Source organism: Chiloscyllium plagiosum, chromosome 9 (assembly GCF_004010195.1).
Source record: "Chiloscyllium plagiosum isolate BGI_BamShark_2017 chromosome 9, ASM401019v2, whole genome shotgun sequence".
Taxonomy (NCBI): Eukaryota; Metazoa; Chordata; class Chondrichthyes; order Orectolobiformes; family Hemiscylliidae; genus Chiloscyllium; species Chiloscyllium plagiosum.
In genome coordinates this window covers 55,569,978-55,592,244 of record NC_057718.1, presented here as the reverse complement: position 1 = coordinate 55,592,244, position 22,267 = coordinate 55,569,978, and the positions used below count along the sequence as shown (strand labels likewise).

General features: G+C 40.0%; 1 protein-coding gene across 5 annotated transcripts in view; it reads right to left on the bottom strand.

Annotated features, from left to right (window-relative positions):
- LOC122552872 (echinoderm microtubule-associated protein-like 6) overlaps positions 1-22,267 on the bottom strand; it is a 525,254-nt gene that overhangs the window by 459,730 nt on the left and 43,257 nt on the right. For all 5 annotated transcript variants that reach the window (XM_043695963.1, XM_043695964.1, XM_043695965.1 and 2 more), the window contains exons 2-4: positions 13,856-14,015; positions 10,436-10,534; positions 2,717-2,785 (exon numbers count right to left, since the gene is read on the bottom strand). In XM_043695963.1, coding sequence (XP_043551898.1) covers positions 2,717-2,785; positions 10,436-10,534; positions 13,856-14,015 — 328 coding nt within the window. The remainder of the gene's footprint in view (positions 1-2,716; positions 2,786-10,435; positions 10,535-13,855; positions 14,016-22,267) is intronic.

Below are 22,267 nucleotides of genomic sequence, written 5' to 3'. Positions count from 1 at the left end.
GTAACATTTACAACTACCTACAGCCATGATCACTGAGTAGGTTATTGATCTTAGCCTGCTACTGAGTCCTCATCATCACAGATGCTAATCCCAAGCAATTGGTATCACTTCAGGTGATATTGAAAATCATTGGAGCATGAATATAACAAGTTCATAGGCCTGGCAACATTGCAGCTCAAGTGTTAAAAATTTCACACTAGTGGGGCTCATCTGGCCAAGCTGTTCATACTGATACAAAACGTCTATCTACCCAACAAAGTAGAAAAATGTCTAGGTATGCCCTCTCCACAAAATGAGGACTAACTAAACCAGCCAATACGGTCTCCATTCTTAATCATCACAAAATAATGAAAGATGTTGACAACAATTACTTTAATTTCAAAAATTCACTATTCATAAGTATCATCTGTAAGTTGATAAAAAAATCTCCTAAATAGGTTTTGTAGAGTATTTGCAGAGAAAAGAAAACAAATATTGGAAAATTTGACATTTCTCAGAGCTTTTCTACTGTTTCATATTTATGTAGGTAACTACTTATATTCATTTTCAGACACCAAGAGGGTCTGACAATTGAAGGAGTTGTTTTACTTTGGCAGAAGGACTCTAGATGGCGGTCTTTTTCCACTGCATCTTAGTGGCAGCTGTAGCTTTAGTGAATTCCTCAGCAAGTAGTCCTAAACCTTGGAATGTGCCAGTCTGCAATGCTTGGTCGAGGTCAACTCTTTACACGTGAAGACCAACAAATTTCGAGCAGACCAAAGATTGTCTTTCACCAAGTTAATGGTTCTCCATTTGATGGCTGTCTGGCGTGCATCCAGGGGAAAGCCTGTAGAGCACAGAGTCCTGCATCATGAAGCTGCTCGGGATTAACCTTAACAAAAATCATTGCATCTCTTTCTACCTTCCTTACAAAGGTTTTTTTTTCCAGAAGGTGATTGAGTGACATCATCTCTTCACCATTGCAGTTGCTTCGAGGACAGCGAGCAGTGGCACACAGAGAACCAGGAATGCATGAAGGATCTGACAGGCAGTCAGATAGTGGCCTTCTCACCACAAACCAAGCTATGAAAGGTGTTGACAACAGTACCATCAAGTGGCACTTACTCAATAATTACTTTTTCATCAATGCTCAGTTTGGGTTGTGCAATGTCACTTTATTGATGACCACATTACAGCATTGGTGACCATTCCTTACATTATGCCAGCATTTGATCAAAGGTGACATCAAGGAGGACGAGTAAAATTGAACCTCTTCACAGACTGGAGCCATATCCACCACAAAGGAAAGATGTTGTAGCTGTTGGAGGCCAATCAACTCAGTCCCAGAACACTTACACAAAAATTCCACAAGCTACTGTCCAGGACAACCATCTTTAGCTCCTTCATTAATGACCTCTCCTTCGTGATAAGATCAAAAGTTGAGTTGTTCACTGATGATTGCAGAGTGCTCAGTTCCATTCAGAATTTCTCAGATAATGAAGCAGACCCTGCCCATTTGTAGCAATCCCAAAATTGAGGGTTGTGATTGTAAACAGCAAGTAACATTCATACCACTTAAATGCAAGGATATAACTATCTCCAAAAACAAAGAGTCTAATCACCTCAGTTTCAAAGTCAAAGGTTTTATTATTGCTGAATATTCATCCTCAACAGCCATTGAGCAAAAATATAATTGGAACATCTATATGGATATTACGAGTACAAGAATAGGTCAGAGGTTGTGAAATTTAAAGTGAGTAAATCATCTTCTGACTCTCGAGTACAAAAGTGCATTTTAAAATTTTTTTTTATTTTTGCTTGTGAACTGAATTGGGGAAATGACTGCTTTAAACCAAGGACTGAGGGAGGAACTGCTGCACATTTATAAACAAATTATTGGAATTCAATAAGAGTTGAGTTAGTGCTGCCAATTTGCAAGCAGTTGGGGAATGGGAGTTAAGCAAGCATGGCACTGGGTTGTGTGTGCAGAATGAGATTTAGCTAGCCAGATTGCTGATTGGTTTTTGCATTTGTGACCAGTTGTGGTCATCAGCCTGGTGACAACATACTGATTGGTTCATGAGCAGCTGAACAGCTGCTTTATGTGAATGATAGAGGGAGTTGACCTCCAGGCTAGAAGAAGCAGGTTCTAATGTCTCTATCTACCTAAAATAAAAGTAACTGATGCCTGAGGAAAGCCAGATATTTTCCCGTTAGTTGTTGTAAACTATTACTTTTGCCCAGTATTTAAGAAACTTTATAATTAGTGTTCCAATGACCCTATCCTTTCTGCAAAATAATGAAAGAATCCAGAAAGAAGATCAGAGCAAAGATGGTCTTGAGAAGCAAAAGCAGATATCATATACAATCCTATGGACTTGTGGTATTGAACTGTTCTTTCCCCAGGATGGTTTCTTCCAACCATAAGACCATTTTTTTGTTGTTTGCTTGTAATCTCAGTCTGAGTTATCAAAAATTACAAAGATATATCAAAGATTAGGTGAGTGAGCAAAACTATGACAAATGAATTTCAACATGAGTTTTCCACATTGGACTAAAATGGGGATAGGACAGGGTTCTTTCAAAATACTAAGTTTTTTTAATTTATTGGCTTTGCAGTTTTACAACATTGAAGTCTTTGGAAGAGGTAAGCAAAGAAAGTTCTACTGCAATGAAAACAGCTACTTGAGAAGTATTTTTACAAATAATATGCAGAAAATAAACTTAGTTTATTTACCTTAATATGTTTCACGCCACAGCTAACAAGTCTATTTTGCTGATATGGATCCCAAGCAATATCAAAGATCTGCAAACAAATGGAATATTTCATATTCTTTATGGTGAGCCCAATTTTGAGAAATATCATTAGAATTACCATCCAAAAGTATAAACAGATTATTTAAGGACTATAAATCCTAATCAAAGTTCACAATTTGTATGCAATTGCAAACATCAAGAGAAATCATAGAAATCTTAAATAGACAGGATTGCAGCTATTAATACACTTGAATAAAATAAATTGTAGAAAAAAGCCAATTTTAGCTGCCTTCCATCATTAACAGTAATGCAGATGCCAAGATTGACCAAACAAAACTGTCAAGACATGCAAAACCAAACATACTCCAGGCGAAACCTGTTGGACTGGAATCCTAAGCTTCACTGAGTCGTTTATGAGTCTGCATAGTTGAGTGTCACAAGATCATAGTAGCAATTTTCATACTGCATCCAGCAACAGCAATCAATAGTACATCTCAGAGTTCATAACTTTTATTGGAATGGCCAATTGATCTCCTGAGTGCTGCTGGTAAATCAATTGGAAAAATTACTTCCCATATGCGCAGCTTACGCATGCACACTTGGCTACTGTGGCTTGCAATCAGTCTTCTGAGGCTTGTTGTTCTCCACATTTTTCTATACTTATTTGTGGGATGTGGGCATTGCTGGCTGGCCAGCATTTATTGCCTGTCACTAGTTGCCCTTGAGAAGTGGTGAGTGAGTGGTCACCTTGAATTGCTGCAGTTCAGCTGCTGTAGGTTGACCTACAATGCTGTTAGGGAGGCAATTCCAGGAATTATTCAGAATGTACTGTTGACAGGGCTGACAAGTATCATGCAGACACATTCTGAATACTCAGAGCAACTGAAGGAGTGAGTGAGAGTCAAAGATCAACACAAGCAGAAGGACAATGAAATAAAGAAACAAACTGAAGAAATACAGACAGAAAGACATCGAAGGGACACAGAGAAAATTACAAACTTGGGCGAAGAGGGGGAAAAAGAGACAGACACATCGCAGGGCAGGGAGAGAGTGAAACATAAATTAGACGTAGAGATAAACACAAACTGGATGGAAGTTGCATGAAATACAGACTGGGCATGAAGAAAAATAAAATACAAACAAAGGAAGGTGAGAGCTACACTAACAATGAAGAGCTGATGGCAACCCATGATGTGCTTTGTTATTTAATGTATTTCTTCCCTCAGTGTCAGGCAGTTTCATCATTTGTCTCTAAGGACTAAGACTCTGATCTCTTAAACTAGGCTTGCATGGCGTAGTGTGGGAGTCAGAACACTGATTTAAGATTGGTCTGACAAGAGTCGTCAACTTGAAACATTGGTCAAACAGCCTGGCACGAGGAAAAATGTACATCAGTGGCACACATGGATGAATGGCAGGACATCTGCTAGGATTATATCAGCAAAAACCAATTAAGGATCTGCAGCCAGGACAGCCAGCCAATTACCAATGCCAAACAGGCCCTGATGCCAATAGCCACAATAGGCACGTAGAAAATAGGGGCAGGAACTGGCCATTTGGTCCTTCAAGTCTGTTTCCACAATTCAAATAAGGCAAGATTCACCTTCCACTTCAATGCCATTTTACTGCAACACTTCCATATGTTTGATATCTTTAATATATAGCAATCTATTGACCTCAGTCTTGAACATAATTGTGTTTTCACAGCCCTCTGGAATAAAGAATTCCAAAGACTCACTGGCATCTAGGTGAAGTAACGGCTTCTCATCTCAATCCCAAAATGGTCCAGCCTTTCAGAGCCAGTTCTCAGGAAAGCAGATGGGGAGGCCAAAATGCATAAAAGTGACTGGATTACACTACCTTTAAACAAATTAAAGTGCCAGGAATTCCTGTGTGCCTGTGTGCATACATGTGTATACATGAGTGCATGCATGCTTTTGTGACTCTGAGATTGCCGATTGCATCTGATACCCCTGGGCTCTAAAGGGCTTTGATATCCAGAGAAGGTTCATGTATGTTGTGAGGGAATCCATTTCCTGTAACATTACTTGGTATGTGTTGGGGTTGAGGCTAGGCCTTGGTATGGGGTAAAAACAATGACTGCAGATGCTGGAAACCAGATTCTGGATTAGTGGTGCTGGAAGAGCACAGCAGTTCAGGCAGCATCCAAGGAGCTTGGTATGGGGCTCCAGCACAAGTGCAGAATACAACAGGGGGAAGGACTGCACATGCTCCATTCTGGGTTTCCTTTGAGAGGGGGCAAAAACCAACTTCAGGACTGTGCTTTTGGGCATACAGGCAAGCCCAGGTGACTAGATTATTCTGGTTTGGAGAAGCAGTAGGATCCCAGAGGCAAGAGTCTTGAGAGTAACAGCAAAAATACAGTGGCAGTTCTGTGCAGCTTGGTAGCTACAGCTCAAGAAAACTGGGAACAATGTCAGATCAGTAAAGCTGAAGCCAAGTCTTCTCAGTACATCTTGAGAACAGAGATTATATTGATAATTAGATCCTAGGATTCAGCCTAAGAAATCCAATGGGGCACAGTCTCAGAAGAGTTTGAGTAACTGTAGGGTGAGCAGTTGCTGAGGCAGTCTGAACTGGAATCCAAATGCCTTACAATCTCTTGCAGGCAGAAGTAACAAGAAGGTTGGAGCCAGTGGTGTAGGAAATTCTAAAATACATTGTTGAAGGACAGGAGCTAATATCCTACATGAGGAAGACAGAGTTTAAAGGACTTTTTTCTGACTCAGTAATCACTGTAGCAAGAAAACTCATGGGACATGTCATTGTGTCTGCCATTTAATGTGCAGCTTTTGGGTGTTTGGCTACTGTGTTAATTCTTGTTAATCTCGTGATAATTATGAATGTTGGAGTATGATAGATAATATTGACTGTTTGCTTTAGTGACCACACTGTAATAAAGATTTTTCTGTTTGTTTAAAATCATTGAACATAATGGCTTTATTCTTTAGTAAGTAATTGGGATTTCACACTTTGTCTATTTTACAACACATGCTATTGCTCCCGAAAGAGATCTTTCTCAGGATCATCACATTTATCCTCATCTATAGAGGAGTTTTATTTTTCCCTATTGTCCTGACATAAGAACTCATCATGCTATCTAGTCACATCATTCAATGTGCGACATACCATGCTACCCATAAAACCCACTGTAGTGCATATTGTAGAGACCCTCTAGACATGTTTAGAGAATAAATGTGCATTTTCAACTTGCTAATGGTCTATCCAATGATGGCTGTGGTGGATTGCAGTGTACTGTTCTTCTGCTGCACTGTGGGGATCACCCATACTATCACCAAGGTCTTTTTGGGGGGAGGGAGTAAATTGCCCTCGTCACCAAGGATTCAGCCATGAATCTAGAAAGGTGCCTGAGAAATCTCAGACAGCTGCTATTTCTGCAACATAAAGGAGTCATGAAAGCTCCAAAGGAAACAATCTCAGTTGTGACTGTAGACCACAGAATCCCTTGTGATATACATTATCTGTGCTGGACCATTAACTCATTGACATGAATAAAAAAGAGGGCATTGGTCACCTCTTTGATATACCTGTGGGGTTCAGGCAAACAAAATACCACACAATGTCTTTGAAGCCCTGGAAACAAATAGTGGAAAACAGGCTGAACAACAGAATCACTTTGAGAGTTGCAGGCATAGGGCTGCTGCCAAATTCGTGTGGCTGCAGGTCTACAATGGGATCTGGCAAATTTCAGTGACTGCTTTCAAGAACAGTTTTAGGAGTCTCTGGCATTGCCTCTTGTGCATCTCGAGCTAGTTTATGCACATCCTGAAGACATGCTGACATACCATGACCTTCTTCATCAATGTCTTCCTCTGCATGGTTGCCTCCATATCAACTTTCCCCTCTACTGCTGCCTATTGATGGTCTTACAAACTTAGTTGTGATCAACAAGAGCCCTCCTTTATCACATCCCTTCCTCCTACAGCAGAAGTTGTAAGACTTTTAGGGGTATGAGAACAATAGGTATTACACCAAGTGAACCTTGTATGAAGGGTTGAAAAGTGGTGCTGAAAAGCACAACAGGTCAGGCAGCATCCGAGGAGCAGGGGAATCATGTTTTATGCGTAAGCCCTTCATCAGGAATGTGGCCTGACATGCTGTGCTTTTCCAGCGCCACATTTTTCGACTCTGATCTCCAGCATCTGCAGATCTCACTTTCTCCGAGGAACTGTGTATAAAAGAAGACAATAATATGAGAACCCATGTGTCTACCATTTTCCTGCATAGACCTCTTGAGCTCTAGAATTTACTACTCCTTCCATTCTCCACACTCAAAACGCAAACTATCCCATACTGGCTTCCTTCTGCCTTGACCTCTACTTTAAGCAGCTATGAGTTGGTTTTGGACATAGCCAGTAACAGTATATAAGTGGCACTAAGAAATTGTAAACCATGACATTCAATCCCTCTCTCATGACCCTCAACTTTGTCCCTTTTCATCTCGACCCTCACAATATCACTGTGCACTTTCTACTTGTAACATTTGAACCTCTCACCTTCACTCTGAACATAATCGTCATGGAACTGGACATGCTCTTGCTCCTCCTGGCCTACCCCACCATTGTTAAAATTCCCCTTCTAATCAAAGACCACTCTACATTATTCCTAGAGTCTCCAATGGTATTCCCTGTAAGACCTCTGAACATCCCAACCTCAGACCTGACCTGACCACATTCCAGTGAATCAGACTCCTCTGGATGAACACAAACTTACCCTTAGTCAGCTAGCATCCTGGATGTGACCACAGGACTCAACTTTGGATTATGCTAATCCCACCCTTTAAGCCTCTTGTTCCATTTATCTTCACAGGCTGCATCTCTCTCCTCCAACCCTAATTCTGATCACTCCCAAGATATTAAGCCATTCCCAGTAAATACTTCAGTGCACTGGCCCCATCCAATGTCATCTCAAAAAGCCCTGTTCCAGTCCATCACTGCCCAAATGTCAAACTCCCTCTCACACCTAGCTCATCTGTGCCTTTCCTGAACCTTCCATTCATGCTGCAATTCTCCCATTCTCCTTCCTTGTTTAGTCAAAACAACCATTCACCTTAGTCAATCTGAATAAAATTGACTGAGTGAATGCTACCATCAAGCCAATGTGAAGCAGAGCCATGCTGGACTCACACATCACTGTTGTGAAGGTAGGACTTTATTTCAAAGCTTTTAAAGGTAATTAACATTCATGAAATGCAAATAGATTACAATGAGAAACTTGCTACAGTTCAGAATGAAGCCCGACTTATCACTGTCACCCATTATCATAATTTCAAAGTTTCAGCTCACATATAATTAATTAATCCTGCCCCCCACGTTTCCTGTTCCTGGTGTCATTAATTAAATTCAGCTCTCAATATGTAACTATTTTGTATTTATTTTTATGCTACATTTAATAATGCTGACTAGATGCAAAATCAAATTGAGAGGTGGTAAGTACAACAAAGGGTGTCTTCAGTACTTTTGTTAAATGCCTGGGCATATAATGCTCACAGATACACAGAGAGATGGTAAAGATCTCTCAGGAAAGGTCAGCAAGACTGCTTCTTGGAGAAAATGAGCTAAACTTATTGTTGATATTTCCGATGGGGCTCCAGTTGGTTAAGTGCCAACCGACAGCCTGTTGACTGCTGTTGGAGGTCCCAGCTCCTGCAGGAGAATTGACTGCAAAATTTCAAAGTCAGAGCAATAGCACCACAAACTATAGCCACGGGTAGAAGACCCAAGGGTGAAGATAGTCATTGGAGCTCTGGAATACAACTGAGTGAAGCAGGACTGCAAGATCTCTGGGACAAGTCAGGGTGACTCCTGTGAGGGAGGTGGGGAGTAGGGGAAGTTGGCTTAAAGGGGTGGGGTAAGTGAGGGTAGGAGGTAATATTTAATTCCACCCTACATCTTAATTCGGTAGCCTTCAGCATTTGTCCTTAACAAGTCAGAGAATCTGGGGTCTCACTGCAAGGCATATTACGGTCCAGAAAGTTAGGTCCTTTTGGGACCATCCTAATTGATTAGCACCTGAGGCATGTCATGCTCATCCTTCTTCACGAAGGATGCAGCTCACTTACGTGCCCTCATTCAACTCCAGCATATTTGGTAGAGGGACAGCTGAGGGGTTTGGGATAATTTAAGAATGTAGGAGTCATTACAACTTCTAGAAATCGTATGCATACCTGCATGATTCAGTTACAGCAAATCGCAGATGACTTAATTATTGAGGGAATGGAATCTCTTCCTGCTCATGAAGATGCCACACTGCTCTAAGAGGAGTCTTGATGACCACATGAGTACAGTCAATGACTCCCATATACTTGCTGAAATTCAATCATGGTCCTTAGGCCAATTGCACTCAACACCTAATGGACCTGATCAGTTGCAAACTTGATATGTTGCTCATGGGACATGGCATCCATGAACTCCTTTATGCAGCAAAGGGTTGCTGACAGAGAGTCAGCACAGATCTCTACACCATCCTTGGAACAAATTACAGGGAAAACTGGTGAGTGCCAAAGGTACCTTTTGAGATACAGTCATTGAGTGTGCGTCTCTTTCTGTTGGCATCATATCCTGCTCCAACATAGCATGCAGTTCTACCACCACCTCCAACTTGTTGCTGATACTGGTGCTCAGACATTTCCATTAAGTTAAGTCTTTGACCATAAACCTTTTACTCATATAGTGCATCTATAGCCATGGGCCTACAGTCTTGCCTTCAAGTGCCTTCCACATCCAGATATTCTCAGTGTTGGAGCTCCCCTGGCTGATGCACAGATGTTCTATCTGGCTGCATCCTCTATCTGTACGATTCTCCTTGTCAATCAAAGTCTGAAATTTATAATCCCATAGTCAGATGATTCCTCCACTATGAATCAGCTCTGAAGAATCTTGTCCTGCTTCCAGTGGCTGCTGCAGGCCAGAGAGGCACCTACCCCCAAACACTTCACCTTGACCTCATCCCCTGCAGTGCTTCCATACTTGCATCTACAATTAAGCACAAGGAATCTGCCCTTATGAGATAAGCAGGGATAGAAATATCTGTGGGTATAGATAAATATTCTGGAGTTGTGCATTATTTCCTTTAGGTTTCAGAAACTACCGTTTCCTGAATATTTTTAGGAAATTTATTCAGCAGTATATGTTATGTCACATCAAATGTTGTTCAATTCTATGAAAGAATTGGGCTTAATACATCAAATTATTGTTTCTGGCTGCATGCTTTCTTGTGTTCCGATGTGCACGTGTAACTATTGGTCAAGCACAGGGTTGAACTTGGCTGTGGTGCTTCTCAAGATCAAGTAGGCTCATTCAATGATCAACATATAAAATGCAGGTCATTTGATGACACCAATAAACTGCACACAAACACAGCTTACATCTTCAAGATAGGAACAGAAAAAAATGTGCAGTAAACAGGAAAATATCAAACAAAAATATCTGTGGGAGGAAATAATCTATCCAATGTACTATGAAATTCTGCTGCTATATCAAATATTGAGGAGAACCAAGAAATATGCAGAAAGTTATGGATTTCTACATAGATAAATATAACATTCATAGGTCTCAAACTGCTTTCCATTTTATAATACCGTCAAATAATTTCATTGATATAATACATAGACTGCACGAAGCTGAACACACCAGAATGACTGCAAATGGTGACTTACCCTATCTGAGTGACCAGTTGCTGTTGCTAGCACTTTTCCTTTCTTCCAATCCCAGATGCAGGCTGTATTTTTGGCATCCAGACCTACAGAGGCTAGGCGCTGTAAGAAAATTAGATCAATTGCTTCATCACGTCAAATAAGTTACATTTTTGAATATGCCATAAACACTCTTAAGCACTTTCCTCCCCAATTTCACACAGGCAAGTGGTTTTGAACTTTAAACAATGTGAGCTCAATTATTACAGAGATTTGTTCTTATTATTACAAAAAATATTAACCACAAATGAATCACATTCAAAAGTTTACTTTTGTTTCAAATGTATTTACAGAATGACATTTTTAAAAAAAATTTGTTTGCATAAAGTAGATCTGGTTGGTAAGTCCAGCACTTATTGCCCATCTCTAATTACCCTCAAGAAGATGCCAGTAAGCCAGCTTCTTCAAAAGCTATTTTCCAAGTGATGCAGGTACACCCCAAAGTGTTGTTACAGAGAGAATTCTAAGATTTTAATGTAGGGTCAGTGAAGGAATTAATTATAAACAAAAACAGAAGTTGCGGGAATAGCTCAGCAGGTCTGGCAGCATGTGTGAAGAGAAATCAAAGTTAATGATTCAGGTCTGGAGACCCTTCCTCAGAACAGTGAAGGAATTAATTACAATGTTTATTGGTGATTGCTATCCTTTGACTGTAATGGGACGGTTTACAAATGTTAATATTAATAGTCTTTGGGAATAGAGTATAAAAGTAGAGAGGTTTTGTCAAAACTATAGAAAGCATTAGAAAAATATACTGGCACTGATGGCAATCCATAGAAGATACACTAGGTTGATACAAGTTTTGCAAGTGTTGTCTTACGAGAGGAGGTTGAGTAGGTTGGACCCGGAAGTAACTGGAATTTATAATAAGAGGCAACCTTATTGAAACATACAAGATTCTTAGGGGGCTTGAGGGCAGATATAGCAAAATTACTTCCCATTGTAGGAGAGTCTTCGACCAGGAGGCATAATCGCAGAATAAGTGTCATGCACTTATGACTCTAAGAGGAGTGAACCTGTGGAATTCTTTACTACAGAGGAATGTTGAGGCTGGATCATTAACTATATTCAAGGCTAAGATGGTGAGATTTTTAACCATAAGAGAATCAAGGATTATCGAAGGCAGAAAAGTGGAGTTGACAGTTATCAGATCAGCCAGAATCTCATGAATGACAAAGCAGACTTGATAGCCTACTTCTGCTCCTGCAATGTGTAGTCTTATTTGAGCAGAGGATCAATTTAGTTCAGAAAAAGCTGAAAATACTTAAGTCATTTTGCACAAGCTTCCAGAAGATTACTGGTCCTAGGTGGAAATATACTACAAATGACACACAAAGAAAGAAATGAGCAGAGAATGAGTGTGGTGTAAATAATATATTCTTATTTTCTTCCTCTTAATTTTACTTCACTACTCCAACCTCCATTATTTATTACTGCTCTTTATTATTTCAATTATTTTTGATTTTGCTTTCATAATTTTCACTACTCAGTTCTTCCTTTACTTTATTTCTGACATGATATTCAGAATTACCAGGAGAAAATTGCAGTTGGAATAAACAGGTCAACTGACAAAAGTCCAGAACAAAAAGTCCAAATGCCACAATAACATATCACACTTTCCAGAGAGAATTGAAAATAATGTTCAAAACTAAAAGAAAACTTAAAACTCAAACATGAAGAAAAACTGAAAATTACAGGACTGTTTTTAATACTTTGTAAAATTTTACATTGTTATGTAATATTTTACAATATTATGTTTGCGAAACTTGTTATTTTTCATTGTGCTTCACTGGGCTAACATTTGATGTAGGTTTTATAAACTTACTAAAGCACGATGAAAAATAACAAGTTTCGCAAACATAATATTCTCTCTGAAAAATTGTTAGAATAGCTGTTACTAAGATAAGGAAACGAAATCAGGGAAATTACATATTAAATGTGCAACTAGAGAGATCATATGGCTTGAGAAGCTACGAATATAGGAAGTCTCAGCAGAACAGCAAACCATAATATATACCACTTAGGTAGTTTCTACTAAACTATGTGAACCACATAAATTATTACAAAAATTAGCAAAATTATCTTGATGTGTTGAGATCTTGATTCAGATCAATAGCTAAATAAGAATACATCAAATTTGCTAAAGTGTACAGTTGCAATTTCTTGGCTGGTTTGCCTCAAATTTACATGCATTAGCTACTTATCCAAAAGTTGGAAAAAATAATCTGGTTAAAGAATCCAGAGGCAGAATCTTGCACTGCTCCTGAGAGCTGGAAGAATGGCAGGTGGAGGAAACTAATTGAATGAGAGACCAAGTTTCTGAAAGCAGAATGCAAGTTTGTAACCAGGGCAGAAGTTATACAGTACATACGTGTGGCCAAACAAAGAGACCTAGGGATGCTGGTGTATATAGCTCTTTGGAAGTGGAGTCACAAGTAGACAGGGTGATGAAGGTGATGTTTGGCATGTTTGGTCTCATTGGTCAGTGCATGAGTAAAGGAGCTGGTACAACAAGTTGTAGCTGTACATTGGTGAGGCCACTTTTAAAACATTGTCAGTCTTCAATACAAAAGATATTGTTGAACTTGAGGATGCAGAAAGATTTACAAGGATGTTGCCACAACTGGAGGGTTTGAGTTATAGGGAGAGGCTGAATAATTTTCCCTGGAACAGGAGCTGAAGGTGACCTTATAGAGGTTTATAACATCATGTGGGACGTGGATAGGGTGAATAGTCAAGATCTTTTTCCTAGGGTGGGGAGTTCAAAAGTAGAGAGCATAGGTTTAAAGTGAGAGGAGAAATATTTCAAAAGGACCTGAGGGGTAAAGTTTTCATGCAGAGGACAGTGTGTGTATGGAAAGAGCTGTCAGAGGAAGTAATGGAGGTGTACAATTACACCATTTAAAAGGCATCTTGGTGAGTATATATGAATAGGAAGGGTTTAAAAGGGATATGGGCCAAATGCTGACAAATAGGACTAAGTCAGATTGGGACGTTTGGTTGGCACAGACGAGTTAGATCGAAGGATCTGCTTCCATGTCATATGACTCTAAGTTCTTGAAATACTGAAGATTAATCAATGTTCCTAATGCAACCATCAGGAAGATCCTTTGCCTGTCTTTGTATGTGTGCTTGATGTCGTATTTTTATATTTTGGGAGTTAGTACATAAATATTGTGTTTCACTCAATAAAGCTGGTTCTATTGTTTATATCCATTCAGTTATAACTTTGTCATGTGGTATAGCTGTTTATTAAAAGAAAAATAAATATTTATTGCAATCGATGCACAGAAATTTTAAAAATGGGTGGGAGGTGCAATTCCCTCTTCTCACATGATCATATCAATGATAAACTGCTTTCATTTGCAGATTTTACTTACATACCTGTCCATCAGAATCAAACGCCAAGCAAGCAATTCCATGGGTGTGAACGTCTTTCAGAATAGAAACCATCTGTACATTGTAAGTATCCCAAATGCAGATATAAGGATCCTTTCCAACTTGACCTGTTGCTACCAGACTTCGTTCAGGATGTAAGGCAAGGCTGGAAAGGAACGAACAAATCAGTTTGCACTGGACATTTCATTACATTTGAATGGGAATATTTTTCTTATAGACTGGGAACTGATGTACTGCAACACAGATTACCTAAAACCCCAAGTTTAATTGCATTATCCTCATGGATGGTACATTTTATAAAAATGAATAAGATTATTTTAATTGTTACAAGTATAATTATGTTTTGGACTATTTCTTTATAATAAATGAAGTAATGACAAGGGTCACATGACCAGCTCTATATTCTGCCTGACAGCATACCCACGTGGCTTGATATCACGGTAACTGGGGGCCCGGACTAAGATTCTCTGAAAGCCATATGCAGTATGTTAAAATGTGGAATCATAGGTCAGGGCGACTGCACTGTCTGTGGTGAAAATTTCTGTCCCAGAGCTATTGGATTGACAGTGATATCCTTTGTAGCTCTAGGATCGGTTGAAGGAGGAAGCATAATTCTGTGACCACTTCTTTACAGAAGTGGAGCCACTACAGACACTATTATATCTGAGGTGGGGTTAGAAGAAGAGCTCTTTTCTTTTGTCTGTCAAAAGCTTCTGTTCTTTGTTGTCTTTTCACCATCTCCAGGTCATGCTGCAGCCCAAGAGAAACTTCAATGTTAACCCTTGATTGGGAAGGTGCAATGGTTTCTTTATGATTTATGGAGCAGTGAAGAGGGTCCTCATACACAAAACACTGAAAGTAAGTGTACAGGTGCTGCAGAAGGCAAATTATGTTGGTGCTCATAGTAAGACAATTCAAATATGGGAGCAGGAATGCCATGCTGCAACTGTATAGGGTCAGAAGTCACGACACCAGGTTATAATCCAAAAGGGTTTTTGAAATCACAAGCTTGTCGGACTATAACCTGGTGTCATGTGACTTCTGACCTTATCCACCCCTGTCCAACACCAACACTTCTAATCATGGCAACTGTACAGGCATTTAAAAGACCATATCTAGAGTACTGTGTGCACTTTTGGTCTCCTTCTCTGAAGGAAAGATGTTCTGGTTATTGAGAAAGTGCAAAGAAGGCTTATCACATTGATTCCCTGGAATGGCAGGACTGAGGGTATGGGGACAGAATGGATCTGCTGGGATAATATTCACTAGAGTTTAGAAGAACGAGATGTGATCTCATATTAGACAGGCTGGATGCAAGAAGAATGTTCTCGACGATCAGGGAGTCCAGAACCATGGGTCACACAGTCTTAAGGATAAGGGAATAGGCCTTGTAGGACAGAGGTGAGGAAGAAGTTCTTTATTCAGAGTGATGAGCAGTCTCTGCCACAGGAAACTGTTGAGGCCAAAACATTGAAGACTCTCAATAATGATGTAGATATTGTTCTTTGGACTAAAGGGATTAAGGAGTAATGTGAGATAGCATCAAGGGGATACAGGGTTGGATGATCAGCCATGATCACACTGAATGGCGAAAAAGGCTCGAAGGACTGAATGGCCTATTCCCATTCTTATATTCTATGTTTCTATCAAGTGGGCCATACTGCAAAACAGGAAATTTCAGACATTTTCAGAGGACTGAGGAGAGAATTTTCCATGGTTGCTCAATGTCACAACTTAAAAATGGGGCAAGATAAACTCACTGGAAGCTGTAAAGATTCAAATGGTAAGCACACTCTAAACTGTATAATAGCATGGAGTTGTTGGTCATGCTAAGATATTGACAAAGAGTCACACTTTCTGTAGTTAAATATTAATTGCCTACCTTGTTTAATCAATGCCATTTTCAGTTGGTACATAGCAGTAAAAGTCTGAAAGCGTATCATATAATCCCTTAAATTTGATCATTAGGAATCTGCATTGGACAGCTGGCCCAGGCTTCAGACTCCTGGCCTCCGAAGTGGGATCAGCAGTCTGGAGTGGGGGCCCAGTGACCAGCGGCTCGGTGCAGAGCATGGTGATAGCAGCCGCAGAAGCCCAGTGTGGATCAGAGGCAACGGCCCTCTGCACAGCACATGTGCAGCAGCAATGGCACAGTGCAGAGTGTGACGACAGCCAGAAGTCAGCCTACATGGAGGTCTCCTGCGCTGGTCTGCCCTCGGAGAGAGACTGATGTTTGTCTTTTTAATTTTGCTTCTTTTGACCTATGAATATACTGTCTATATCTGTAATGTAACTTACTATTCTTCATTTCTTTATTCTGTAACTAAGGATTGTACCTGGATGCTCTGTACCTGAGATGTTGCCACGTGTTAGTGACATTATTACACTGTAACTAATCTTCTAACTCAAGAAGCTGTACCTAGGTATCTTTGTACTTAAGATGGCACTGCAAATGGTGAATTATAAACTTTCAATGCAATTAAACTTTTAATTTGAGTTCATGTGACAATAAAGCTATCTCAATTCAATTCAACATTTCTGACAGGCAAGTCCAATCAACAGTTCTTCCATAGTGCAGAATGTTTGGGTGAACGAAAACCACAATCCCTATTCACAAGTTGTATTCTGAGCTTGAAACATCTAAAATCTCAAACAGCCACTTTGGCAGCTGCTTTCAAACAGAAAATACATAATGTAAGTGTGAGAATAAGGTATCATGAAGGTAGGCTATTAATTCAAAAGGTCTTACATAGACATGCTCCATGACCCCTCATACTCTCCAAAACAATTCATGTTAATTTTCTATGTCCCCTCACACTGTCAATGTCAACTTATACCTATTCACTCACTTTGATTCACAACCAATATGAGCCATATAATAAATGTAGGATTATTACGAGCATATTGCAGCAGCCGATAAACAATGTGGCAGCCAAGATCCTGGACAGTTGAAAGACAGCTGGAGATCAGGCCTATGCTGGCAATGGGACTCAAGAACAGCCACATAAAATTTCTGGAGATGAAGAGACAGAACAGGGGAACGTCTAACAAAGGTGCCAGAGCTATGCACAGTGTCAAGCGAACAGTGAAGGATTCTGCCATGCCTCTTGCATATGAGCATGTCCATGCAGAGAGTCAGGGCTGCTGCTGATAACCTAGAGCCTAAGACTTGGAGTACTCAACAAAGTCACTTCAAGCAATGAGCCATAGTATTCAGCAGGTCTTCTCTACCTGAGCTCCTGAAGTCAGAGTTGCATCAAACCATAGTGGTAGACAACATTAAAAAAATCATCAGTTTCAAAAAGGTGCCTCCAAACATATTCTGATGCTGTATGCTTACGTATTGTAAGAAGCTTGTCTTATTACTTTAAAAGTTGTCAACTGTAAGATGAAAAAAGACTGTTTTAGAAAATAAGGATTTTCCAAAATGGCTGTATAATTTCATAGTAAGGAATTAATACTTAACGTGAATTTTTTTTGTGGCTATAGGTTCCTGCAATCAGGTGCTTTCAAGTAAAACAGATTGCTTCTTGGATAACTGAGTAGGTTGGGACTGGAAACAAGTAACAGAAATACAGACACACAGACAGAGAAAGACACAGAAGGGTTCACTGTTACTGCCGAAGCTGCCTGGTCTGAATAGTTAAAAAAAACGTCAGTTTTGACCTGAAAAAAACAATTATCATTCCTGCAGCAGTTGCTGCGAGTTTTGACTTTTGAATTGATAAGCCAGACATATTTTCCAAGTGAATCAGTTGTGCTATACTTCTTACAAGCCATTGGAAACTTCCAAAATACCAAGGATCTCACTAGTAACACAGGAACAGCAGTAGGCCATTCAACCCCTCAAGCCTGCCCCACCATGCAATAAGATCATGGCTAATCAGTGGCCTAACTCCATATGCCTGCCCATATTCGTTGATGCTTGCATAATAAAAAAAATTCTCAGATTTAAATTTAACAATTGAATTAGTAGACTGCCATTTGAAGAAGAAAGTTTCAATCCCCCACTACTTTTTGTATATAGAAATACTTTCTGACATATCTCCCTAATGGCCTGGCCCTAGTTCTTAGACTCTGCCCCCTGGTTCTAGAATTTTTAACTAATGGAAGTAGTTTATATTTGACTTCTCTGTTTCCCTGTTAATATCATCAACACCTTGATTAGATTACCCTTTAACATTCTAAATTCTAGAAAATAAGTTGTAATTTGTCTCTTCTCTTCTCATAATTTAACCCCTGAAGTCCAAGTATCATCCTCGCTGAATTAGGATTATCTTGTCATTGGATTTGGGACCCAAAGACCTGAGCTGATTTTCCAGTGTTTCTACATCCACCAATAATCTACTTTCCCTATTTGCTTGTCTGTATGTCTGTGCATGTATGGGTGTGTAAGAGGAGTTTATAAAGGATCAAAGGCTTAATTTGTTTACTTATAGGTATAGTCTAATTACTTATAATAAGATTTCTTTTTAAATAAAGAAACTTGGTCTGTGCTTTCTATCAAACTTGGTCTGAAAGTCAGCTAAATTGAGGTACTGTGCATACTTTTAAAAAGATCTTTAACATTTGTCATGACTCCAGGTATAACAGGATTCTATTTATCGTGCACTACTTCATTGGATCGTAACAAGTTTGGGGTTTGTCTTGGATTTGCTTTGAATTGGATTGGATTGAAAACAGATGCAATGAGGATTTAGGTGTGGTTTGATAAATAATACTGCTAAACGAATATACCGGTTCTGTATTACACATAAGGCATAGCATTAGACATAATAAAGTATTGTCACTGGCAGCTTTATAGGAAATTTCTAAAACAATTGGCAGGTAAACTGAAGATAAAATTAAATGACACAGCTAAAAGGGCAGAGATAATGGAGGTACCAGCACAGCACATAGGTTTTGAGGAAATATGCAGTTCTCTGTCTTGTCCACAAAAAAGCCACTTGATTTCCACTATGTATCTCTCAACAGAGAAAGAGCCGACACCTTTTTTCACAAGAAGTGAGATCAAGAACTTGAATTTGGAGAGGACTTTTAGAATAAATCCTGTGCCTAGACACATGATTTTAGATGTTGGAGGATAATAGTGAGAATCTAGCGAAAAAGATTATTTTTCAAAAAGTTAGTGACCATCATATTAAGTTATTAGTAATGACCTAGATGATGCGAGGTGGTGGTGAGCTGTGTTATGCAAATTAAATTAAGTGAAGATGTTTCATCTTACCGAGATCTGGTTCATCTTTGATTGAATGTTTGGAAACCAATCGGAAGAAAGTAAAATTCAAAATGGAGAGACAATAATTACAGCTTGGAACTCTGCAGGGTGAATTAACTCCACAAAGGCCAGTGTCCTGTCATCAAGGTTACACATGCATAGTACATGACACTGGCCCAGCAAGCTTAAAGCCAGCTCCTAGACTGAGCAGATCCCCTTACACTTATTTTTAAATTAAGCAATACAATTTACAAAACAATTAATATTAACAGCTGTATATAGAGAAACAACAAGGTAGAGGGGCAGCAAAGCCAGGCCCCAAACCTGACCGTTCAACCAGTTTTCAGGGAATTGAGGACAAACCTCAGTCATCAGAAAACAGTAACAAATACATACAAGACAGTCCAATTAGATTTTAAAAAGTGCATAGAATACTGATTCCACCCCCCCGCACCCCCCCATCCCCCCAACCCCATAACTCAGCAAGCCATCCGTCCCTCCCACCTTCCGGCCACTCTAAGGCAGCTCGCCACTGCGCCCCTCCTTCTTTTTTTCCTGGTTATAATTTTATTAAACAGCACACAGTTTACAAAACAATTAACATTAACAGTAGTATACAAGAGTAATAGCAATTTACAAGAGAGAGGAGCAACAAAGCTAGGCCCTAAAACCCACTGTTCAACCAGTTTTCAGTGAAATGAGGACAAACCACAAACCCCAGTTTCAGTCATCACATAACAGTAAGAGCGACAAATACATATAAGACAGTCCAATTACATAAAAAGTGCATAAAATACCATCAGTGTATCCGCCAGTGGAAGACGGCTCAAGACATCCACATTTGCCACTTGGTTTCCCAGACAGTGTTTCAACTTGTAATTGTATGCACTCGGAATAAGAGTCCATTGCTGCATTTGACCTGAAGCTATGGGAAGCATGGCTCTGTCCTCTTTCAGTGGTCCTAGCAGGGGTTTGTATCTGTTACTATTACAAATTTACATCCGTAAAGGTGTCAGTGGAAGTTTCTCACACGAAAGATGGCCACCAATCTTTCCTTCTCTAACTGGATGTATTTTCATTCAGCATCAGCCAAAGGCCAGGAACCATACATTGAGGCGTTCCTCTCTGCTGGGCTAACACTATTCCGATACCATGTGGGGAGACATTGCATGTCAGCAACGCATCTTGCTTGGGATCATAATGTACCAAAACCTTAGACAATGATAGTTGTTTCTCCATTTCCTTCAAGGTTACATTTTGACTATTAGACCATTTCCAAGGCTGACCCTTCTTCAATAGCAGATGTAAAGGGTGTTAGGTTGAGGCCAGGTTACGTACGCATTTTCCACAAAAATGCACCAACCCAAAGGATGACCTAAGCCCGGGACAGACATGGGAGCTGGAGCAGTTTTGATCACCTTTACTTTATCTTCCAATAGGTGTAACCTAATTTTGTTGGCTCTATAGCTCAAGGAGGTCACTTGAGGAGCCTGGAACACATATTTTTCCCCCCTAAGACATATATCTACCTTGGAGAAATGTTCAAGCAGTATGTCACAAGTTCTCTAAATGCTCTTTATTGATCTGCCCAGTTATTAGCACAACATCCAGATAAATAGTGACCTGGGTTAGACCTTGTAAAATGCTCTCCATCATCCACTGGAAAATGGCATGGGCTAATGATAGCCCAATAGATTGTCTCATATATTGTTAGAAACCCTTATGGGCATTAATTGTAGCATGCTTCTAGGAATCTTCATCTAAATCACAATAGCAAATACATATGTCTCATGTCCAGCTTTGTGAAGGATTTGCTTCTTAGCCAACATACAAGATGGCCTTAGCTCCTTTGATTGTCCCTAGACCATCCTGAAAAACCTCTGGGTATTTAATTAGGATTTCACTCAGGCCGCCAGTTTCTAATTTAAAAAATGTTGAGCTAATGGTTATGCCTGTTTAAAGTCTAGTTGGGCTTCAGCTAGTAGGCACTTTTGCATGGTCTTATCATTAATTCCACATATCAAATGGTCTCTCAGAATCTCACTTAGGGTTAAATGAAAATCACGTGCCTCTCCCAATTGTCTTAACCTTGTCAAAAATCCTAATATGGATTCCCTTTGTTCTCAAATTGCCAAGTTAAACCAATAGCATCTCAGAAATCGAGAAGGCTTGGGTGGTAATATTCCTTCACTAAATCTGTCAAGTTTTGAGAGGTTTTAGTATCTGGCGTTTCCATGAAAGTTAAGCTCCTAATAACTGAAAAAGCTGCTGGTCGACAAGCTTTCAGGAGAATTACTCGTTACTTTTGCCCACCCTAATGTCACTTGTCTGGAAAAAAATATCGCATTCTTTCCACGTACTGGACAACAGGATTGAATACGTCAAGCCTCCCAAATAGTGGCACGAGGCAGAAATGCTTATCTCAACTCAAAGACAGTTGTTGCAAGTGAATCTCTACAGAGGTGTTTTTTTCCTCTCATCATCACTGAAATAGCTCCACGAAGGCCAGTATCCAATCATCAAGTTACCCCTTATTTCCATATACATAGTAAATGACAATGACCCAGCTAACTCAGAGCCAGCTCTTAGAGTGAGCAGAATCCCAGACTCTCCTGTTTATTTATTTTTTCCTTTTTTTTCCTTTCTTTTGTTTTTTTTAACCCCCACACTACCGCCTAACTGCGGTAGTGCTTATTTTTCCCCAGCACCCATGGTGCGTGTGTGTAGGTGTGAGACACAGTGAGAGACACAAGGTGCACGAATCTTTATTCAATTTCCACCACCAGGAAGATAGGAAAACACCCGAGTGACAAGCAGTGCCCTTCACAAAAAAGGGCTTTGCTGTGTGATCAAACAGTGAAGGGGAGGGCAGGGATTAAATCAAAATAGAGTTTTTTAATCAAAGTAGAGTACACTCCTGTTTATTTCTTTTTCTAGTGAAGGGGGACAGGACGGTGTCAAGGTATGCGGAGATGAGTTCGGTGGGGCAGGAGCAGGCGGAGACAATGGGTCGGCCGGGGCAGTCAGGTTTGTGGATTTTGGGCAGGAGGTAGAAGCGGGCGGTGCGAGGTTGTGGGACTATGAGGTTGGCTTGGACTAAGGGGGACAGGACGGTGTCAACTTGGACTAAGGGGGACAGGACGGTGTCAACTTGGACTAAGGGGGACAGGACGGTGTCA